At 52.8% G+C, this 21,305-nt stretch overlaps 1 protein-coding gene across 2 annotated transcripts in view; it reads left to right on the top strand.

Moving 5' to 3' along the window:
- The window catches only part of SH3RF3 (SH3 domain containing ring finger 3), a 159,579-nt gene that overhangs the window by 135,289 nt on the left and 2,985 nt on the right, over nt 1–21,305 (top strand). Inside the window, exons 9-10 of one of the 2 annotated variants that reach the window (XM_061155367.1) lie at nt 16,796–17,124; nt 19,925–19,968. In XM_061155367.1, coding sequence (XP_061011350.1) covers nt 16,796–17,124; nt 19,925–19,952 — 357 coding nt within the window. In that variant the 3' untranslated portion in view covers nt 19,953–19,968. Of the gene's footprint in view, nt 1–16,795; nt 17,125–19,924; nt 19,969–21,305 lie in introns of those variants that run through there. The other variant, XM_061155366.1, reaches the window with a different exon arrangement.

The following is a 21,305-nucleotide window of genomic DNA, read 5'->3' on the forward strand; positions in this document are numbered from 1 at the left end:
CTCTCTAGCTGTGGGGTGCTGGCTTCTCATTTCAGTGGCTTCTCTTGTTGCAGAACACAGGCTCTAGAATGTGTGGGCCTCAGTACTTGTGGCACACGTGCTCAGTAGTTTTAGCTCCCTGGTTCTAGAGCACAAGCTCCATAGTTGTGCACACAGGCTTAGTTGCTCTTGACATGTGGGATCTTCCCAGATCAGAGATGGAACACCAGTCTCCTGCATTGGCAGGCAGATTCTTTACCACTGAGCCACCAGGGAAGCCCTAAAGTTGAAGTTCATAAACAACCAGGCACCTTTTCCTAAAGTGAAGAACCACTGGTTTGTAAATTCATTTCCCCCATTGGGTGTCCACGTACCAAGCAAGCTGCTGCCCACTCTTTCTAAGATATGGACTAGGAGGAGGACTGTGTCGGCTCTGTAACCAGTGTATCAGTTGTTGCCAAAGCATTTCCAGTTTCAAGACAGGCCATGGCTTTCTGCTCCAGTGCCCCCAGCCCTGCCACCCCCTTCAGCAGGACAGGGGGAGGTATCCTGCAGACATCATACCCAGTAAGGGAGCGGACTGGGTCTGACCTCACCAGGACTGGCATCCCCGGCAGGCCCCAACATCACACTGACCTCTGCAGGTAGGACAGGCCCACACACAGGGCGCCCTGCCCTCAGTCAGCGCTGCATCCCCAGTGGGGCTCAATTATGCAGGAAACTCACTGAGCACACAGCCCAGGAGGCACATTCTCAAGGGCTTCAGGAACCCTGTCCACCCCATGAACGAGTCGCTGAGGAGTCCAGCAGTCATCCGTCTACCCGTGGGCCATGGAGACCTGCATCCTCCCTGGGACATGCATACTGGGCAGTCCTGCCTGCTGTGGCACTAGAGTTGGTGCCCTGGGGGGCGGAGGGCCCTTTGCTGACTGCTCCAGGCCTCTGGAGACCTCATGACCTCAGCCCTTCAGCTCTGCTCCCTACAGCTGGACTGCTGGTGGGAGGAGGCGGGCTGGTGTGAGGCAGATGTGTCATCCTCAGGCAGACAGCGAGCCCATCCTGAAAACACATATTCCCACTGTCAGAACAGTGAGGCTTTACAGGCAACTTACTTTTGCAGAGAACACTCCATCAGAGTGTCCCTCCCCCGGTGACACGGGTAGGTTGCAGACCCTGAGTGGGACAGGACAGGCAGCCTGGGACCTTCTCCTCTGCACTCTCCCAGGAGGGCCTGGCCAACCTCCTGTTCTCCCTCCGAGGCCCTGGCCCTTGTCCTGGGCTGAGACTCAATTCAGCAACTTCTGGGCCTCAGCTCAGTGTGGTGCTGGTGAGCTTTCAGGGTGTGATGCACACCTGTGGGGCTGAGGCCAGGCATCTGGTAGCCTCCAGGAGTAAGGCCAGGCCTTGGTGCTCAGCCAGTGCCCATGCCCTCTCCTCGGGCCTGTTGGTCAGCTTCTCCTGCTGGGTGCCCAGGGCATCAGGGTACGGGGTGTGTGGGCAGGCAGGAACCAAAACTGCTACACAGTGAGTGGAGCTTGAATTTGGAGAAGGAGGGCCCAGATGAATGGATACGTGTGAAAGGGGTGGAGGCTTACGTTGCTGCCCCTGTAGGGGCTCCAGGGGCTTCCCCCGATTGATTCCTGCATCAGTGAGGTAGCAGCATGGCGCCTGCCATGGGGTTTGGAAGGAGGAAGTGCTCATTCGTGCTTAGTTGTTCCATCACTCAGTCGTGTCTGGCTCTTTGTGACCCCATGGACTGCAGCACACCAGGCCTCCCTGTCCTTCACTATCTCCCAGAGTTTGCTCAGATTCGTGTCCATTGAGCCAGTGATGCCGTCCAACCATCTCATCCTCTGTCGTCCCCTTCTCCTGCCTTCAATCTTTCCCAGCATCAGGGTCTTTTCCAGTGAGTTGGCTCTTCACATCAGGTGGCCTAAGTACTGGAGCTTCAGCTTCAGCATCAGTCCTTCCAATGAATATTCAGAGTTGATTTCCTTTAGATGACTGGCTTGATCTCCTTACATACATGCCTAGCATAGGTATTTGGACGAAAGTATTAGGAACCATTATTAGGTATCTGACAGTTCACTGAAGGCCAGATCCCATAAGAATTGCAGGTTAGATATACATGCACAGCTTCTATTCCTGAGGCTCCTGAGGAAAGATTAAAAGGGGATTTGGTTTTGCAGTTTCGGAAAAAGGACACTTAACATTACCAAATCAAGAAACGTTGCCTACTTGAAATGAACCTGGGCCAGCTGGCATTCTTTTTGTGAAACAGTATTTGTTCATCTCTATACTGGATGCTCCATTTCCTGTGTCCACCAAGAAACACAGGTGTAAAAGGGTTTTTATTAACATTGCCAAATCAAGAAACGTTGCCTACTTGAAATGAACCTGGGCCAGCTGGCATTCTTTTTGTGAAACAGTATTTGTTCATCTCTATACTGGATGCTCCATTTCCTGTGTCCACCAAGAAACACAGGTGTAAAAGGGTTTTTATTAACATTGCCAAATCAAGAAACGTTGCCTACTTGAAATGAACCTGGGCCAGCTGGCATTCTTTTTGTGAAACAGTATTTGTTCATCTCTATACTGGATGCTCCATTTCCTGTGTCCACCAAGAAACACAGGTGTAAAAGGGTTTTTATTAACATTGCCAAATCAAGAAACGTTGCCTACTTGAAATGAACCTGGGCCAGTTGGCATTCTTTTTGTGAAACAGTATTTGTTCATCTCTATACTGGATGCTCCATTTCCTGTGTCCACCAAGAAACACAGGTGTAAAAGGGTTTTTAGGGTCTTAGTTTCACACCTGACATTTAGCCTGAAGGATAGATGGCACCCAAGAAAACTATTCCAGTCAGAAGTTGGGTTTCTGCTGCAAAACATTAAACCAAAATTCATTTTTTAAAAGTGTTGAAGTTTGTTTTTTTTTTTGGCTGTGCTAGGCCTTTGTTGCTACAGGCTTTCTCTAGTTGCAGTAAGTGGGGGCTACTCTTCGTTTTGGTGCTCAGGCTTCTCATTGCAGTGACTTTTCTTATTGCAGAGCACGGGCTTCTGTGTTCAGGCTTCAGTAGTTGTGGCAAATGGGCTTAATTGCCGCAGGGCATGTGGGATGCTCCCAGACCAGGGATAGAACCTGTGTCCCTTGCATTGGCAGGCAGATTCTCAACCACTGGACCACAAGAGAAGTCCCCCAAATTCATTTTTAAAGTAGCGATAAACTATAAATGGAAAAGAATTTGTGACTCACCTGTAATAGCCATTCTGTAACTCTCCCAGGAGGGCAAATGTTACTGTAACTAATCAGGATGGGGGAGATTTGACACCTGAACACCCAGAGCAGCCAGGAGAGCTGGCTGATGGTACGAAAGGTGGACGTCCAAGTACATCCAAGTGGCCCTGGGCCATGGGCCCACGTGATCCAACCTCAGCTAGAATTATCTGGTACAGAATTCCACCACTAGCGCTGTCTTCTGAGACCACCGTGTCCTCATCAGACATGGGAGACTTTTTTCTAGTCCTTCATGCCCAGGGAATCTCAGCTGATGGAATCAGTTCAAGAGAAAACCTTGGGCACAGCCCATAAACCAAAGGTAGTGCCCACAGGAGGCCAGGCCTCAGGAACTGCAGTGCCCTCCCATCTTGTCACACACACAATTGTGCGGGCGGCTGTGTGGAGGCAGGGGCGGCATCCCCACCTTGGGACAGGACAGGAGCTGCAGACCTGTGCTTCCCTCCAGGGCGAGGTCACTCTGGGGGCAGGCTTGACTGTTATGAGCTCCGTATTTCCTTCCAGGCCACATCTTAATAAATTACAAGACATGTTCGCCCGTGGCATGGGAATGAAGCACATTCATCTTTTTAGAGGATTCACTATCTTTCCAACCATATCTCAAGTAGAACTGATGGGTCAATTTAAAGAAAATGTTATCACTTCCTGGTATCTTTCTAAGACTAGTAGTTGTGGCTGCATTTCTGGCTGCATCCACTGTCTTCTGATGTCTTTGCTTTTTATCACCTTAGACAAGTCCTTGAGATTTCTGTTTAATGCTAAGATGGGAAAAAGTGAAAAAGCTGGTTTAAAACCCAATATTCAGAAAACTAAGATCATGCCATCCAGTCCCATCACTTCATGGCAAATAGATGGGGAAACAATAGAAACAGTGACAGACTACTTCTTGGGCTCCAGAATCACTGTGGACAGTGACTGCAGCCATGAAATTAAAAGATGCTTTCTCCTTGGAAGAAAAGCTATGACAAACCTAGGCAGTGTATTAAAAAGCAGAGACATTTATTTGCTGACAAAGGTCTGTCTAGTCAAAGCTATGGTTTTTCCAGTGGTCACGTATGGAGGTGAGAGTTGGACCATAAAGAAGGCTGAGCGCCAAAGAATTGATGTTTTCGAACTGTGGTGCTGGAGAAGACTCTTGAGAGTCCCTTGGACAGCAAGGAGATTAAACCAGTCAATCCTAAAGGAAATCAACCCTGAATGTTCACTGGAAGGGCTGATGCTGAAGCTGAAGCTCCAATAATTTGGCCACATGATGCGAAGAGCCGACTAATTGGAAAAGACCCTGATGCTGGGAAAGATAGAAGCCAGGAGGAGAAGGAGGCAACAGAGAATGAGATAGTTGGATAGCATCACTGACTCAATGGACATGAGTTTGAGCAAGCTCCAGAAGATGGTGAAGAAAGCCTGGCGTGCTGCAGTCCACTGGGTCACAAAGAGTCAGACGCGACTGAGCGACTGAACAAAGATGGGAATGATGTCTTCTGCTGACTACAAAAGCCTTCGTTATTGGTTTGTTCAGTCAGAGTTCCACAGAGAAGCAGAGCGAATAGAGAGAGGTGCATTTACGCACCTGAGGGCCTGGGTTAATGCTCGTCTGAGGGCCTGGGTCATGTGATGATCATGGAGGCTGGAAGCCAAAGACCTTGGCACTGACAGGCTGAGAGAGGTTCGGGATCAAGATGCTATCTGGAGGCAGACAGTCTTTCCCAGGAAACCTTGCTTGTTCCCTAGGCACTTGACCAGTGGCACTGGCCACCCAGCCATCAAGGCCCATGCTGCAAGGAGCCTGCTTTCCTGAAGCCCCTGCTTGTGGAGTTGACCACATCTGGACACACCTTCCCCACAGCGTCCAGATGAGGGGCTGACCACTGGCCCCACAGCCTGGCCAAGCTGCCACACAAAGCACCCATCACAGTGCACCCTGTTAGCTGGGCCCCGAGCCCAACTCTGACCCAGCCTCGTCTCCGAGTAAAGACAGCGAGGGGCTTGCTTCTGCTGATGTGAGATCACTGTGCTGTGAGCCACTGGGACGAGCTGACCCCACGGAGGGAGGCCAAGTCTTCCATGATGTGTGTGCGCCGAGCCCGAGGTATAAAGTCAGCACTGCTGATGTTCTGTGATGAGGAATGGGAGAGTGATGAAACAAAGGTATTTTATAGGTACACACATGGCTGTATTCCTAACAGAACAAGGAAGTCTCTGTGCCGACCACAGCCCTCGTGTCTGTAACTGCCTCTCCTACCACCCGCTCCGTTGCCCCTTTGCCTCCAGCGAGCAGCTCGGCTGCCGTGGTTCTGACCTGGGGAATCAGGGCTCCATGCTGAAGGTTCTGGGCCGTCAGCTGTCCTGCCTGGGTGGGCTGTTGTCATTTCCCATCGACCCTGAGCACAGGGCCTGGTGACACAGATGCCCCAAGGGGTCTCCTGGATTCAGACCCACTGGATCTTCAAGAGGTCACTGCACCCCTCTGTCAGGCTTCCTGCTTGTGGGCAGTGAGGGGCAGGGTGAGACCAGTGAATTCCATGAGCAGGGGCCCATTGTCACGCTTGGTTTTTTTTCAGAGGCATTGCTATGTAAAGTATCGTGATGCTGGGTGAGGTATTCCCTGAGTCCACAGACAGGAGTTTTGGCAGAAGCATTGCATGTGGGGAAGAAGCCGTGAGTCCAGAATTAGTGACTATTTCAGTGGGAACTTAAAGCTGCCCCGTCCGCAGTGGAAGTAGTCCCGTGTGATCAGCCTGCTGCCAGCGGGCACTGACCGCCCAGAGGGCAGGGCGTGTTGGGGGCTCAGTGCTGGTCTCTGGCAGACTGGGCAGCCGACAGTGGCCGCAGCCAGGAGGCTCTGGTGGGAGGACACCTTTGATGTTGAGCCCACACATCACCTCTGTCCCTACCACCATGGTCACTTTGACAGGACTGGCTGGGGAGAGAGCTGACTGGTGGCAAAGGACGGGTCATGAGACCCTCCTCGCTGAGGTCACTCTGGGAGCATACACAAAGGACGCGAGTTATGTCCGTGTTTTCTGTCTACTCAGAGAAGGCTGTCACATGACATGAGAAAGCCACTTGTGTGCAAAATGAGGCTAGGGCTAGTCTACAAGACCTGTGCCTGTTTTTATGTGGAAACCTTATTCCTTCAAGAAAATCAGAGATACCAAGGGAACATTTCATGCAAAGATGGGATCAATAAAGGACAGAAATGGTATGGACCTAACAGAAGCAGAAGATATTAAGAAGAGGTGGCAAGAATACACAGAAGAACTATACAAAAAAGTTCTTCACAACCCAGATAATCACAATGGTGTGATCACTCACCTAGAGCCAGACATCCTGGAATGTGAAGTCAAGTGGACCTTAGGAGGTATCACTATGAACAAAGCTAGTGGAGGTGATGGAATTCCAATTGAGCTATTTCAAATCCTAAAATTTGATGCTGTGAAAGTGCTGCACTCAATATGCCAGCAAATTTGGAAAACTCAGCAGGGGCCACAGGACTGGAAAAGGTCAGTTTTCATTCCAATCCCTAAGAAAGGCAATGCCAAAGAATGCTCAAACTACTGCACAATTGCATTCATCTCACGCGCAAGTAAAGTAATGCTCAAAATTCTCCAAGCCAGGCTTCAACAGTACACGAACTGTGAACTTCCAGATGGTCAAGCTGGTTTTAGAAAAGGCAGAGGAACCAGAGATCAAATTGCCAACATTTGCTGGATCATTGAAAAAGCAAGAGAGTTCCAGAAAAACATCTATTTCTGCTTCATTGACTATGCCAAAGCCTTTGACTGTGTGGATCACAATAAACTGTGGAAAATTCTGAAAGAGATGGGAATACCAGACCACCTGACCTGCCTCTTGAGAAACCTGTATGCAGGTCAGGAAGCAACAGTTAGAACTGGACATGGAACAACAGACTGGTTCCAAATAGGAAAAGGAGTACATCAAGGCTGTATATTGTCCCTGTGTTTATTTAACTTATACACAGAGTACATCATGAGAAACCCTGGACTGGATGAAGCACAAGCTAGAGTCAAGATGGCTGGGAGAAATATCAATAAACTCAGATATGGAAATGACACCACCATTATGGCAGAAAGTGAAGAAGAACTAAAGAAAGTTAAAGAGGAGAGTGAAAAAGTTGGCTTAAAGCTCAACATGCAGAAAACTAAGATCATGGCATCTGGTCCCATCACTTCATGGGAAATAGATGGGGAAACAGTGGAAACAGTGGCAGACTTTATTTTGGGAGGCTCCAAAATCACTGCAGATAGTGATTGCAACCATGAAATCAAAAGACATTTACTCCTTGGAAGAAAAGCTATGACCAATCTAGACAGCATATTAAAAAGCAGAGACATTACTTTGTCAACAAAGGTCCATCTAGTCAAAGCTATGGTTTTTCCAGTAGTCATGTATGGATGTGCGAGTTGAACTATAAAGAAAGCTGAATGCCGAAGAATTGATGCTTTTGAACTGTGGTGTTGGAGAAGACTCTTGAGAGTCCCTTGGACTGCAAGGAGATCCAACCAGTTCATCCTAAAGGAGATCAGTCCTGGGTGTTCATTGGAAGGACTGATGCTGAAGCTGAAACTCCAATATTTTGGCCACCTGATGTGAAGAGCTGACTCATTTGAAAAGACCCTGATGTTTGGAAAGATTGAAGGCAGGAGGAGAAGGACATGACAGAGGATGAGATGGTTAGATGGCATCACTGACTCAATGGACATGAATTTGGGTAAACTCCAGGAGTTGGTGATGGACAGGAAGGCCTGGTGTGCTGCAGTTCATGGGGTCACAGGGAGTCAGACACGACTGAGCGACTGAACTGAATTGAACTATTCCTTACTGCATGTGTGTGTGTTGGGGGCTGGGGGGTACCCCATATTCTGTGTAGGAGGGAGGCAAAACTATGTATTTAAAGGGTTAGGCTGAGCAGACAGTTCCCGGTCGCTGCTGGTGGGAATATTAGTAGAAGATGGTACACACATTCTGGAAGAGAGCCCAGCGGTTCCTAGAGACATGAACCCAGGCACTCACTCCTGGAGGTCTTTCTTGGAGAGAGGGAAACTCCTGCCCCATGGGCTCCAGAATGAGTTTGTGATGATTCTGAGTGTGACACCGCGCAGAGGTCAGGTGGCTGTGGGGGAGACAGGCGTGTCTGGTGCATGGCACCGGGGACAGCAGGGACAGCAGGGCAGTAAAGGGAGGTGCCCACCCACACTGCAGCAGAGCATCATTAGAGCCAGGGCAGGAAAAGGACACAGACTGGGTGACACTGCGTCTGTTGGTGGTTGTCACACCAGCCCGTCCTGGCCCGGGCAAGCCCAGAACTGCTTCTGGTCAGTGGAGCAGGGCCCCCCTGGGGTGGAAGGACCCATCTCGGCAGGCTGACGGCAGCCCCACCAGAGGGTCCAGGGACCTCATCACAGAACGAAAATGAGCTTCCCTGCTCATCAGCGGAGGAGGAGTCTGACAGGGGTTCTGCAGGACCCAGAACCCTCGGTGATGTGCCTCATGCACTCACACCCCTACAGGGCCCTCTCCCCAGGGACGGGCTCCCCCGTGACCAGAAATCCTGGCAGATTTCTGCTTTCCAGAACTCACCCTTATCCTCACTGCACACCTGGGCTGCCCTCAGCCACCCGTGTGCTCTTTGACCCACTGACAGCAGAATCTTTGTGGGAGCTTACTCGGTGGCGAGCCCTGGCTTGTGCCCCGGCCCAGAGCTGAACAAGCAGGTGCTCCGTAGGGCGCCCTGGAACCCGGAGGCAGGGCCCATCGAGGAGCAGCAGGGGGACACACAGGGGAGCTGCAGGCGGCTCCTCAGCCCCCTGTGCAGAGAAGCCTGCCTTCCAGCCAGAGAGACACTCATAGTTTGTGAAGGACACTGGCACCTCACTCCTCTGTGCCGATGGCAAGAAAAGACTGCTGCTGAGGCGAGACTGGAGAACAACAAGGTCCATCCCAGGGAGAGATGTGGGCTTTGTGGCCCTGCTCTATGCTGGCCTGAGTCCCTGCTCCAGGGCACACGCTGGGAGAGGGTCCAGGGCCTCCGCTTTCGGCACCCCCAGTAGAAACGACCCTAGGAGTCAAGTCGTGGAAGATAAACTCACCCACAACCCATAGGCAGCCCTCCCTGCCCTTTGGCGTGAGCAGCTCTAGTTAAGCCTTTCCCACACCCTCGAGCCAGGACTGCTTGCGAGGTGGACTCTGCGGCCCTCCCTCCATCTGCGAGGCAGCCGCTTCTTTCCCGTTAGATCAGCAGCTCAGAGAGGAGCCACCAGGGGTCCCTAGTGACCTGAGTTCACTGGGGTCCTGACACCCCGAGTTCTTCCAAATTTCTGTCCTTTCCTAATCATTCTGATGTGATGATGACAAGCAGACCTGCGCACATGGTGGCAGCTCTTTAGAGTTTAGGAGCAGAAGAGCCCAGCCAGGCCCTTCTCAGGGAGGAGCAGCCGGGCCAGGGTCTGGGATTTGCAGGGCTGAGGCTGGCCTCTCTGAGCTGGTACCCAGGTGGTGTCACCCGACATTGCCTGGAAACAGCTGTGGTAAGAAGGACATGAGTCCAGGAAGACAACTCCAGTGTCCCTGAGAGCTGGCAGGCCTGGTTGTCAGCGCTAGTGGAAATAACAGCTTAGATCCCTACCTGAGCCTCTGAGATCCTGCATCGGGCTGGCAGAGCCCCTCCCGTGTGGACAGCCCCTCCCCTGTGGTGACCGTCCTGCCGCCGTTTTTCTGGTTGGATGAGGTAGTTTCTACCCATCTGTTTTGTTTAAAAAAATTTTCAGAAGTGCCTGCACTTGGCACACCTGAGTAGATAAGGATGTGTTTGATCTTCTTTGTTCCATTCCAGAACCCTTTCTGGACGATACCAGGTTTTACAGAGATTTCATCTGAATGTATTTCATTTAATCTAATACTTTGTGGTGGCCCCACACTTGTTCTACAGAAAACAAGCAGAGGCCCATCGGAAACGTACATTCAAGGCAAGGTTGTCCTGGTGGAGGAAGCCGAGAGCGGCCCAGACACAACCTAGAGCCAGAGGGCTGTTCTGGCTTCACGCCTCTGCCATCTGCCCTCTGGCCTGACCTCCTCAGAAGCAATCTTAAAGACATTAGTGTTGAGCTATAAATTCTGCCGAGTTAATAGGCCTTCCTGCATCAGGGTGAGGAGAGAAAGGAGCAGATCAGAACGCTGAGTCCAGGGAAAGCTGTGATGCAGTGAAAGCTCAGCGTTTTAACCCTCCCTCATCTCACTGCATTCTGCCCAGTGACTTCTTGCCTGGGGACAAGGGTACCACTCAGAGGTCTGGTCTGGCCCCACTCCAGAGCCAGGCTCCTGTGGGAACTTCCCTGGTACAGGCACCACTGCCCGTGGGGCTGGGTTACCGCACAAATTCAACTGGTGGTCCATGTGGGGGAGGGGGTAAAAAATAACATGCAGAGGCTGAAGACTTGCCAGTGGGCAGAGCGGATGAGAGAGAAACAAGCTCTCCCGGAAAGGAATGCTCACCGAGGCCCAGAGAGGAGAGGTTTGGGGACAGGATGGGCTATGAGTAGGGCTGCAGGGAAGGGATAGAGGGACTGTGCTCCCAGGGAGAGAAGAGGGATGTGCATGCCCAGCCCAGCCCACCACCCCCTCCCCAACAGCCCTGCTGCCCAGAGAGAACCTAAGGGAGCCACTCTTGTCTGGGAGGCCTTGGGACCCCACCTCCCACTGGGGCTCACCCGCCGTCTCACCCCCCAATGGCTCTCTCCTGGGGTGTCTCCTGTTGGGGGAAGACGTTTCTCTCCCCTTCTGGGTCCTTCTGGCAGACTTAAGAACTAAATGAGGTATATCAATAGGAGGATATCAAAGTTTAATAACACGTGCACATGGAAGAGACCCAGGAAAAGTGAATCACCAGGATGGTGGAGGCCTCACCTTGAACACCATCTCTGCTCAGGACACAGGAGGATGCTGGTGGTGGTGGAGGGGGTGGGGCTGGGACTCATAGAAGAGGAAAGAGTTTCACATGGAGATGGGAAAGCGGGTGCTTGCTGAATGCTGGGCCAGGCAGGGACCCTGGACATGGAGCGGCGTCTTAACAGACAGACCACAGGCTCTGCCCTGTACGCACACCTGGTCTCACTGCCATCGCCCAGGGAAGCCCCTTCTGGGAGCTGCCCTCTACCCACCTGCTTCTCGGCGTCAGTGGAGGCTCCTCCTGAGTCTTTTGATTCTTAAAAAGAATCATAAACAGATTATGGTATTTTATATACATGCTGCTGCTGCTGCTAAGTCGCGCCAGTCATGTCTGACTCTGTGCAACCCCACAGGTGGTAGCCCACCAGGCTCCTCTGTCCCTGGGATTCTCCAGGCAAGAATACTGGAGTGGGTTGCCATTTCCTTCTCTATTATATATATATATAATATCATAAAAGGGCTTCCCTGGTAGCTCAGATGGTAAAGAATCTGCCTGCAGTGTAGGAGATCTGAGTTCAATTCCTGGGTTGGGAAGATCCCCTGGGGAAGGAAACGGCTACCCACTGCAGTATTCTGGCCTGAAGAATTCCACAGACTGTATATAGTCCATGAGGTCCCAAAGAGTCGAACATGACTGAACGACTTTCACTTTTACTTCACATGCCAGAGAGATGGGACTTGGGGCAGCACATGCAGTCCCCTCACTCCTAACCCCTGTCTGTACAGCCCAATCCCACCAGCACAGCCGACCTTCTCCTGGGGACACTGCGTCCACACCCCCCAGAGCAGCCCACTTGCTCAGGTCAGTCCACAAAGATGCGGGAGATGCAGTCCTGGGTAGGGCTCCCCTGGGTTTCTAGAGGAACCTTCCTTGCCTCTGTTTGGACTCATCACCTGGATTTGGGGTGTGGCTCCCACTTGGGATGAATAAAGTGAGGCTGGCAGGATGGCAGTTTTCAGAGCCTGCGGGTGTTCAGAGACACAGGTCCAGGGGGGCTTGGCTGCCTAGAATATGTACTAGTTGACCCATGGGTGCGGAACTCGCAGCTGCTCCTTGAGGTAGTGAGTGCACGGCCATTCGGAGTGGGGACCCAGCCTGGATATTTCAGGACTTCCCAGAGCCCAGGAAATACCTCGGTTCCGACCCATGAGGCCCTGCTGTCACTCCTAACTGAAGAACCCTGTTACCTTCCCAGGGCTCACCCAGCTGGCCTGTTTCAGCACCAGGGAGAGCAGCACCCCTCCCCGAGTCCCTCTCCATGGCTCTCTAAGGGCTTCTGGGTCATTCTGTCTCCATCTCCTCATTCCCTGGGGAGACCCATGCAATGGAGTCATCAGCCCCCAGCTTCCCAGAGCTGCTCCAAGCTGGTCATGTAAGCCCCCAGGTTGCAGAACCAAGGGTGGGGGCAATTGGGATACAAGAGTAGCCCTGGGTGCAGAAGGCCATTGCCAGTGCCTGCCTCAGGCTGCTGGAGGGGAGGGATGGGCAGATGCCGGGAGCCTGACACCCGAGCAGTCCTGCGCTGTCAGCCGGGGGGCCTTGCCTCTTTGGCTGTGGTGCAGCCGGTCAGAGCTTCACAACCACCACCCTTCACCTCGTCGTTTCTCAGCTGAATTAAACCATAGCATCTTATCCCTAGTGAAGGGCATGACCTGCTTTGAGAAGCTACCTGCACCTGGCCTGGCAAGTCCAGGGGCTTCACAGAACCCAGGAAGCACCTCTGTTCAGAGCCGTGAGGCCCTTCACGGCCCAGCAAGTGACACTCCTGTTGGGGAAAGACATTCAGGCCTTCTCCTTCCTGTTCTGGCTCTGCTCACAGCCCCTGAAGCTCAGCACAGGGAAGGGGCCCCCTCCGCCACACATGTCACCGCAGCCTGTGGGAAGCACAGCGTCACACTCGCATCCCATGAGGACTGCTGTCATAGAAGAGACAAGGTCTTGGCACTGTTCTTCTGGCGGAGCATGGCACTTCCATGCCCAGACAGTGAGATGCAGCCATGGAGGGGAGGGACACCCATGTGTCACTGGGTGGACTGGTGGCCTCAGAAAGAAGTCTCCAGCCAGCTCTGGTAACCATGGTGATGAGAGGGTGCTGGGGACAGCAGGCAAATGTCTGACATGTCTTATTTCATCTGGTCCCCGGGCAGCTCTCGCGGGCAGTTCACCCCAACCCCACTCCTCCAAAACCACCTCCCTTCCCATCAGCGGAACAACAGCAGAAGTTCTCTCCAGTACATCATGTCTAGTACCCTGCATGCAGAGCAACTTTTACAAGTTTTGCCTTCATTATGTTTCCTCTCAAGAAGAAACAGCATTTGACATAATAGGTCAGAAAATACCAAAATGTGTAATAAAATGAAGTACCGCTGAGCCCCTCCTGCACCTGCTCTCCTGAGCCAACATCAGCCATCTGGGGAACTAGATCTGCGCTTCCCCGATGGCAGTGATGCCCCCAGGTCACTGAGTGCGGACTCAATCAGAACATGGCCCATGACCCTTGACCTGTGACCCTGGACTCCTGTCTCAGCTTGTGGAAACATCCTTTTGTGCACCTGGCAGAATGCACATGTGTGGCTCTGTCTGTGCCCTGTGCTCAGAGGTGGTGGGAAGAGCTTGCCCTACCCACAAGTGCATTTGGTCCTGCAGGTTGAGGTTTTCCTAGGGGGTCGGGGCTGAGCCTTGCAGACCAAACCATGTGCATGTCAGTGACGCCCACCACACCTGCCCAGTATCCAGTGTGTGCCCACCTGCAGCTTTAAATGTCCTGTGAGCAGAAGCGAGGACACAGGGTAAATCTGTGTGAGAGAAGTGGGGCCATCTAACCCTGTGCATTAATGAGGAACCAATGGTGAAGACATGGCACTCAGGTTTACTTCGTTTAATTAAATGAACTGACTCCCTAAAAAAATTAATGTCACATTTTATAAATCAAATTCTGTTCTCTTTGACTTCTTTTAATTTCAGAGATAATTTTCCATAATTTTAATTGACTTTTAATTGGCAGCAGTTCTTCATATAAGCTTTAAATTTCTTTTTCCTTTGGCCAAGTTTTTGCATTAACCTTCTAAGGAACAAACCCTCTAGGGACAGAAGCTATCATTTTATTATTTTTAAGATGTTTTACGGTTCTCCTATAATGAATGTATATCTCTTTTATAATACTGGTTTTGAGGTGATTCTTTGCTAGTAGGCTATGACTTTATCTCAGGTTGTGTGTGTGTGTGTGAGTGTGAGTGTATACGTGTGTGTCTTTCTAATGTCCCCCTGGGCTCTTCTCTGATGTGCTGACCCAGGTGTGGACCTTGACAGCCTGGCTCTGACTGTTTCTTTGCCTGCTGTGCCTGGCACGGCTGCCATGCCTGCTGAGCCCCTACTCCTACGGTGGCCCTTGCCACCCAGTTGGCAGGTGTAGGTGGTGGGAGCCCGACACAGGGCTGGTAGCCCTGCTGATAGGCCTGGCGACTTGCTCTCCTGGGAAGGCTGTGGCTTTGCCAAGAAACTTCCAAGAGGCCTTGCCCACTTGCCCTGGGCCTGTCCTAACTGTGTATCCTTTGCCTTGATTTTATATGGAGCAGCAGCCAGAGCTCTGAGCTGGGTGAGACCTAGCAATGGGCACAGTCAGACCTCACCAGGGATCGAGAGTGACCCCTGGTCACTGGCAGGTCTCATGCAGGCCCCTCTCCACTGGGCATGCATGTCCTGGCTAACTCACCCAGCAGGACTCTCTGTCTATGATGCCACCAACGACACAGCTCATGCCTGGAGCCCCTGTCCCTACCCTGGTGCCCACATGGTCCAGTGGCCCCATCAGGGTTTGCTAGTGAGTGTCCAGAATTCAGTCCCTGTGCTCTGAGAGCCTGGCTGGCCCAGCAGAGCAGCAGAAGGGGCAGTCAGCCCTCAGTCCCATGGGGTGAAGGCTGAGCCAGTGATGCCCCTCCCTCTGTTGTGGATGGCACCACGGGGCCACTGGCAGGCTTGGGGACCCATCACATGGATCTTAATTTTATTCACCTGTGTGTGCTTGCACACACATGCACACAGACACACATGCATACACATGCGCACACATATACATGCATACCCATGTGCACATGCAGATGTACAGATACATGCACACATGCGCACATACATACATACACATACTGATACAGTCACACATAAGCACACACATTTACACATAGGCACAGACATTCACGCAGAGGCACGCACATTCACACAGGCACACACATACACTGTTAGATTACTTTTAGAGTTTTCATCTCCAGATCCCACTTGACCACTTGATAGCCAGTGGGTTTTTGCCAGAGACCCCGCAGTGTTTGGGGGTCTGTTGTCAGCCTGGCTCCCTTTCCAGAGTCCCCAAGTGAGCGCCAAGGACACTCTGTGCACCTGAGCCGGTGCCCTCCCCCTGCTGGTCTCAGTTAGGAGGCTGTCATCCAGGGAGTCCCTTCCTCTGCTTGGTGGCTATCTGGAGGTTGGCAACGCCTCCGAGCCAGCTGCATGGCGCCCCCTGGTGGCTAACTGGCCAAAACTCTCCTGAATGTGTCCCACATTGTCATCTCTTGGTGGATGCTAATCAAGGCTGCCTTGTGCCACGATGCCCCCATGCCTGCTCCCCTCCAGGCTGGGACTTGCCCATGCCAGCCGTGGTGTGCATTCAGGACATCAGCTCCAATTCTTTCCATCAGTACCAGTGCTGGGAGTAGAGAAAAACTTCAGATTTCTTCATACTAAAGTGTTATTGACTTAGCTTGAGGCACACGTCCCTGCTAAGTGCGCTTTGTGGTGATTTCAGCACCAATGACTCCCCAACAGCTGGGGTGGAAAAAGGAGTCCCCATCAGGCCACTGTGGGGTCCAACTATCCCCATGACCCAATCAGACGCTGTGGTGGCCATCACCGACCCGGGGCTCCGTGTCAGACTCAGAGTGCCACCTGTTTCACACCACACCCCCTGCCAGCTAGCTAGTCCTCATCTCACGTCAGAACAGTCAGTTCCAGGAGAGCTGCCAAACTCTGGACACCAAGGCCAGCACATTGCCATAGAAGCACCTGTGTGTGTACACATCTTCCTCCTCCACACACCCTCACTCATACATGCACACACATATGTGACACACTTGGAACTTGGCTCCCCATATCTTACAACCACAAACAGTGCTGTTAGGGCCTCCAGCTGAAGGTGTGTGGGATACTCAGTACTAATGTGGAATAACCACCCCCTCCCGCTGCAGGAGACCCATGTTGCCCTCAGCTGGTGATGTTTCCAGGCTGGGATGTGGTCCTGAGATGGGGGTCCTGCGATCAGGGTTCCTGAGAGCGGGAGTCTGGAGGGGGTTCCTGAGGAGGGGGTTGTCGGGTTGGCACCTCCAGGTCTCGGTCTGTGCTGGCGTGTCTTCCACATCTCAGGAAAGGAAGGAAGCGAGATGGGAAAGCTTTCCATCTTCGCCGTCCTCCTCTAGGCAGCTTTACTTGACCAGGACCAGAGTCTCTTGACAGGGCCACACTCCTCGCTGGAAGCACTCACCCAACTTCGTTTTGTGTGTCTCTAGAAAGACAGGAAGAGTGGGCTGTTGAAGCTGCTGGCCGGTGCATCCACCAGGAGGAAGTCGCGCTCCCCGCCATCCACCTCTCCCACCCATGACCCCCAGGCAGTGGACGCCTCACTCCAGGGCGCGGTGGGGCCCGAAGTGTCCTTGCTGTCCATCCACGGCAGGGCTGGGTCCTGTCCCATCGAAGGCGAGATGCAGGGCGCCTTGGGGATGGAGCCACTGCACAGGAAGGCAGGCTCCTTGGATCTGAGCTTCCCGTCACCCACCCAGCCGGCCGCATTCTCCACAATCGCTGTCCGCCCTGAACCCAAGCCACTTCCCAGAGAGAGGTAACAGGGGGGAGCTGTGTTTCTTTCGGGCCTGGGTGCGGTGGTCTCTGAGGCCTGGAGCCACTTTGGGGAAAGGGACGATGGGATTCCTGGGGAGTGAACCTGCCTGGTGTCCCTCACTGTCCCAGAGACTCAGATAAAACAGGAGCAGGTCTCACATTCTGAGTCCATCTGCGACCTGAGTTCGGATTTACAAGGAAAATCTGGTAGAACTGAGGTGTTCAGAGCCCAGAGAGATGAGCTGCACCCCCAGCCCCACCGGAACCTGGAGTGATCCCACCCCAGGCAACTCTTCTGGAATCCCGGCCCCCTCACCCCAGATTGGCTCAGGGTTAAACCATATGACATGGCCAGTATTTATCTGTTTTTCACCAAAGCCAGCGATTTCATAGAGTTCAGCCCAGAGTTTCTGGATCAGGAACTGAGTTCACCAAGGCATCAGGTGGAAGGGCCAGAGGTCAGCGTCCTCTTGTGTGAGCAGGCCCATTTGAGTCATCGGTCCTTAGAGAGCTTCAGACAGGCCGGGGGCCTGCAGGGAGGAAGAACTTTCCTTTCTGAGCGCCTCCTCCTCCGAGAGCTGGTAAAAGGAGGGGCATCTCCTGAGAACATAGTCCCGGTATCTGTCAGAATCCTTCCCCCACTCGGCCACACTGACCAATGCCAGCTCTTCCGTGTGACCTGAGACACACCTCACACACCAAGTACGCCACAGACACCATGTACACCAGACACGATACAGACACTACACACACCATGTACACCAGGCACACATGTATACCAGACACCATGTATACCAGACACACATGTACACCAGACACAATACAGACACCACACACACAACATGTACACCAGACACACATGTACATCAAACACAAGACAGACACCACACACATCATGTACACCAGACACAATACAGACACCACACACATCATGTATACCAGACACAATACAGACACCACACACACACCATGTACACCAGACACATATGTACACCAGACACAATACAGACACTGCACACACCATGTACACCAGACACACATGTACACCAGACATAATACAGACACTGCACACACCATGTACACCAGACACAATACAGACACCACACACACCATGTACACCAGGCACACCATGTACACTAGACACAATATAGATACCGCACACACACCATGTACACCAGACACAATACAGACACCACGCACACACCATGTACATCAGACACACATATACACCAGACACAATACAGACACCGCACACACACCATGTACACCATGCTGCTGCTGCTGCTAAGTCACTTCAGTCGTGTCTGACGCTGTGTGACCCCGTCCCTGGGATTCTCCAGGCAAGAACACTGGAGTGGTTTGCCATTTCCTTCTCCATGTATATCAGACACAATACAGACACCACACACACACACACCATGTACACCAGACACGATACAGATACTGCACACACACATCCTGTACACCAGACACAATATAGACATCACACACACACACACCATGTACACCAGACAATACAGACACCACACACACACACATGCCACACTCAACCTCACACACCACACATCTGCCTTTCTTCCTCCACTTCCCTTCACCTTGGGGCCGCTCTCCCACATCAGAGCCTTCCTTCTTACATGAGACCAGCCCAGCTGCCTATGATCTCTGCAGGGGTTTGGCCCTTCTCCAAGGCCCACAGCTGGGCTCCTAGAGCATCTCCAGTCAGGGTGACAGGCCCTGCGGGTGCTAAAGCTGCCCTCACGTCTCCTCTGAGTTCTTTTCAACCTCCAGACTCCATGTGGGGCTTAAAAGACCCTGCTGTAAAAAATCTCAGGAGTCTCTGAGTAACTAGAAAATTCAGGGAATTCCTCCCATTCACTGACAGTCCCGGCTAATCTGGGTGTCATCCCTGGGGCCCCGGATGCCCTCCTGCCCAGCACCCTGCACAGCTCGTTAGTGGCCAGCACTGCCTAGCGCGGCCCTCGCCCTGTGCAGCCCTATGCAGCCCTCAGGACGCCACGTCCTGGCCCAAACAGGCTGGAGCCAAGGACGTGATGACAGCAATGTCACCTTCAGGCCGGGGCAGCTCACCTGGCCTCAGGCCACACTCCCAACGTGTGGATGAGGGGCGCTGCCGCTGGCCTGTCTGGTGCCGCCTGCGTGCAAGCCATTTCTCCCTGATGGTGATCTCAGAGGAAAGACCTTTAGGTTGAGGGTGCTGTTGAGGGAGACTTCCCAGGTGTGTGTGGGGGAACCATGAGGAGCACCCCCAGGCAGGCCAGGCTCTCAGGAGGAGACCTTGGGAGCCAGGGTACTGCCCTTGCGGGAACCTAGCCTTGGGTGGTCTGCAGCACCCCAGCCTCTGGGCAGTGCACAGGGAGTTGCATTTCTGGACATTGCTTGGGGATCAGGAAAGCTCTTGTCCGCCTTCCTGCTGGGGTTGGCTGAGCTCCGGCCTGTACTCCCTCCCCGTCCTCCTCCTATGACCACTGTCCGCCACTTAACAGCCATGTCACCCAAATGAGTGCCTTTGCTGTTTGAGTCCCAGTTCCCACACACAAGATGAGGATGACGGTGCCTGGGGGTTATTATATTTGCAAAGCAGCTGAATTAGTACCCAGGAAAAGACGAACAAATTTGGTGTTCAGTTGCTAAGTCATGTCCGACTCTTTGCAACCCCATGGACTGCAGCACACCAGGCTCCTCTGTCCTTCTCTGTCTCCAGTGTTCGCTCAAACTCATGTCCATTGAGTCAGTGATGTCATCCAATTGTCTCATCCTCTGTTGCCCTCTTCTCCTCCCAGTGAACACCAAGGGCAAGGACAACCATAACAACACAAAAGATGACGTGACAGTGTCGTGTGACATCACGTACATGACAGTGAGTGAGATCATGTGGGGGTGGTGGTCTCCCCCCTTTGATTGACAGTCCTTCATGTTCACACACATAGGTGGTATGTCCTCACCTCCCGCTGGCCTGTCAGCTGTCAAGCTCTGTTGGGATTTAGAAGTTTCTTGCCTTGATCTCTTGTGGGTCATGATAGGTGGAATAATGGCTCCCAAAGACATCTCTGCCCTAATCCCCACACCAAGGATAGGATGGCAGATGGACCGAGCAGCTGACCCTAAAGTGGAGAGGTCGTCCAGGCCCAGGCGGCCCGTGTGACACAGGAGTCCTCGCAGGCAGACAAGGAGCTCAGCTTGCCGTGCTGGCTTTGAGTCGGAGGAAGAACAGGAATGCTCCTCGGGAACGCTGGCAGCTTCTAGGAGCAGGAAAAGGGGAGGGGACACAGTCTCCCCGAGACCAACTGTGTCCCTGTGAGGTTGTGACGAACGTCAGGCTTTCAGAACTGCCAGATGTGTACATTGTTAGGTGCTGTCTGTGGGAATCTGTCAGACGCCGCAGGGACTCTAGGCCCATGTAGACCTTCAAGTGTGGTGTCCAGCGTGTATTCTTACCATTTCCAAGGTCTGGTAGGACACCGCTGTGATGACCACAGTCCCTACCTGGGACCCCTTGTCCTCATCAGGGCCCCTCGTGTGACACAGAGGATGCCCCCTACCCCTCATGCCAGGCAATAGCGCCTGCAGCAGTCGAGTGGTTCCTGAGCCCAGTCTGCAGACTCGCTGTGTGTGTCTGATGCACGACACCAGGACTGTGCTGCAAGCTGCTGCCCTGCCTGTTCTCTTGGCCCTTCAGATCTGCACTTCAGTGTCTTGGAAGGATCAGGATGGAATCCCGAATGCCCGTCTCATAGACAGTTGGTCCACGTCATCCATCTGGACTCCTTAAATCACGGGATTGCTCAGAAGCACTAAATTAATTTTTAATTACATTTTTAAAGTTGCTTGTTTCACATCTGGCAGTTGAGGCAAAAGCTAAAACTTGTGAGAAATGATCTCACTGTGTTCTTTCCTTGGGGGGGTTGGAAGGGAGTGGCAGGTGTCTGCAGAGGAGAAGGCAATGGTGGCTGGAAGCCATGGGGGAGGTGCCGGTCCTGGTGGTCATGCAGCCTGGGTGCTAGGGGTGGGAGACGCCGTCTGCATGGTGTCGGCTGACCTCATGCTGCTGTGTCCCAGCAGCCACCCGGCCTCCTCCAGGGAGTGGCCAGCAGGCAGCTGCTCACAGATATGCCAGGTTGGGAGGAGCTGTCACCCCTTCCTCACCCTGAAAGGGACCAAGGT

Source organism: Dama dama, chromosome 11 (assembly GCF_033118175.1).
Source record: "Dama dama isolate Ldn47 chromosome 11, ASM3311817v1, whole genome shotgun sequence".
NCBI classification, from domain to species: domain Eukaryota; kingdom Metazoa; phylum Chordata; class Mammalia; order Artiodactyla; family Cervidae; genus Dama; species Dama dama.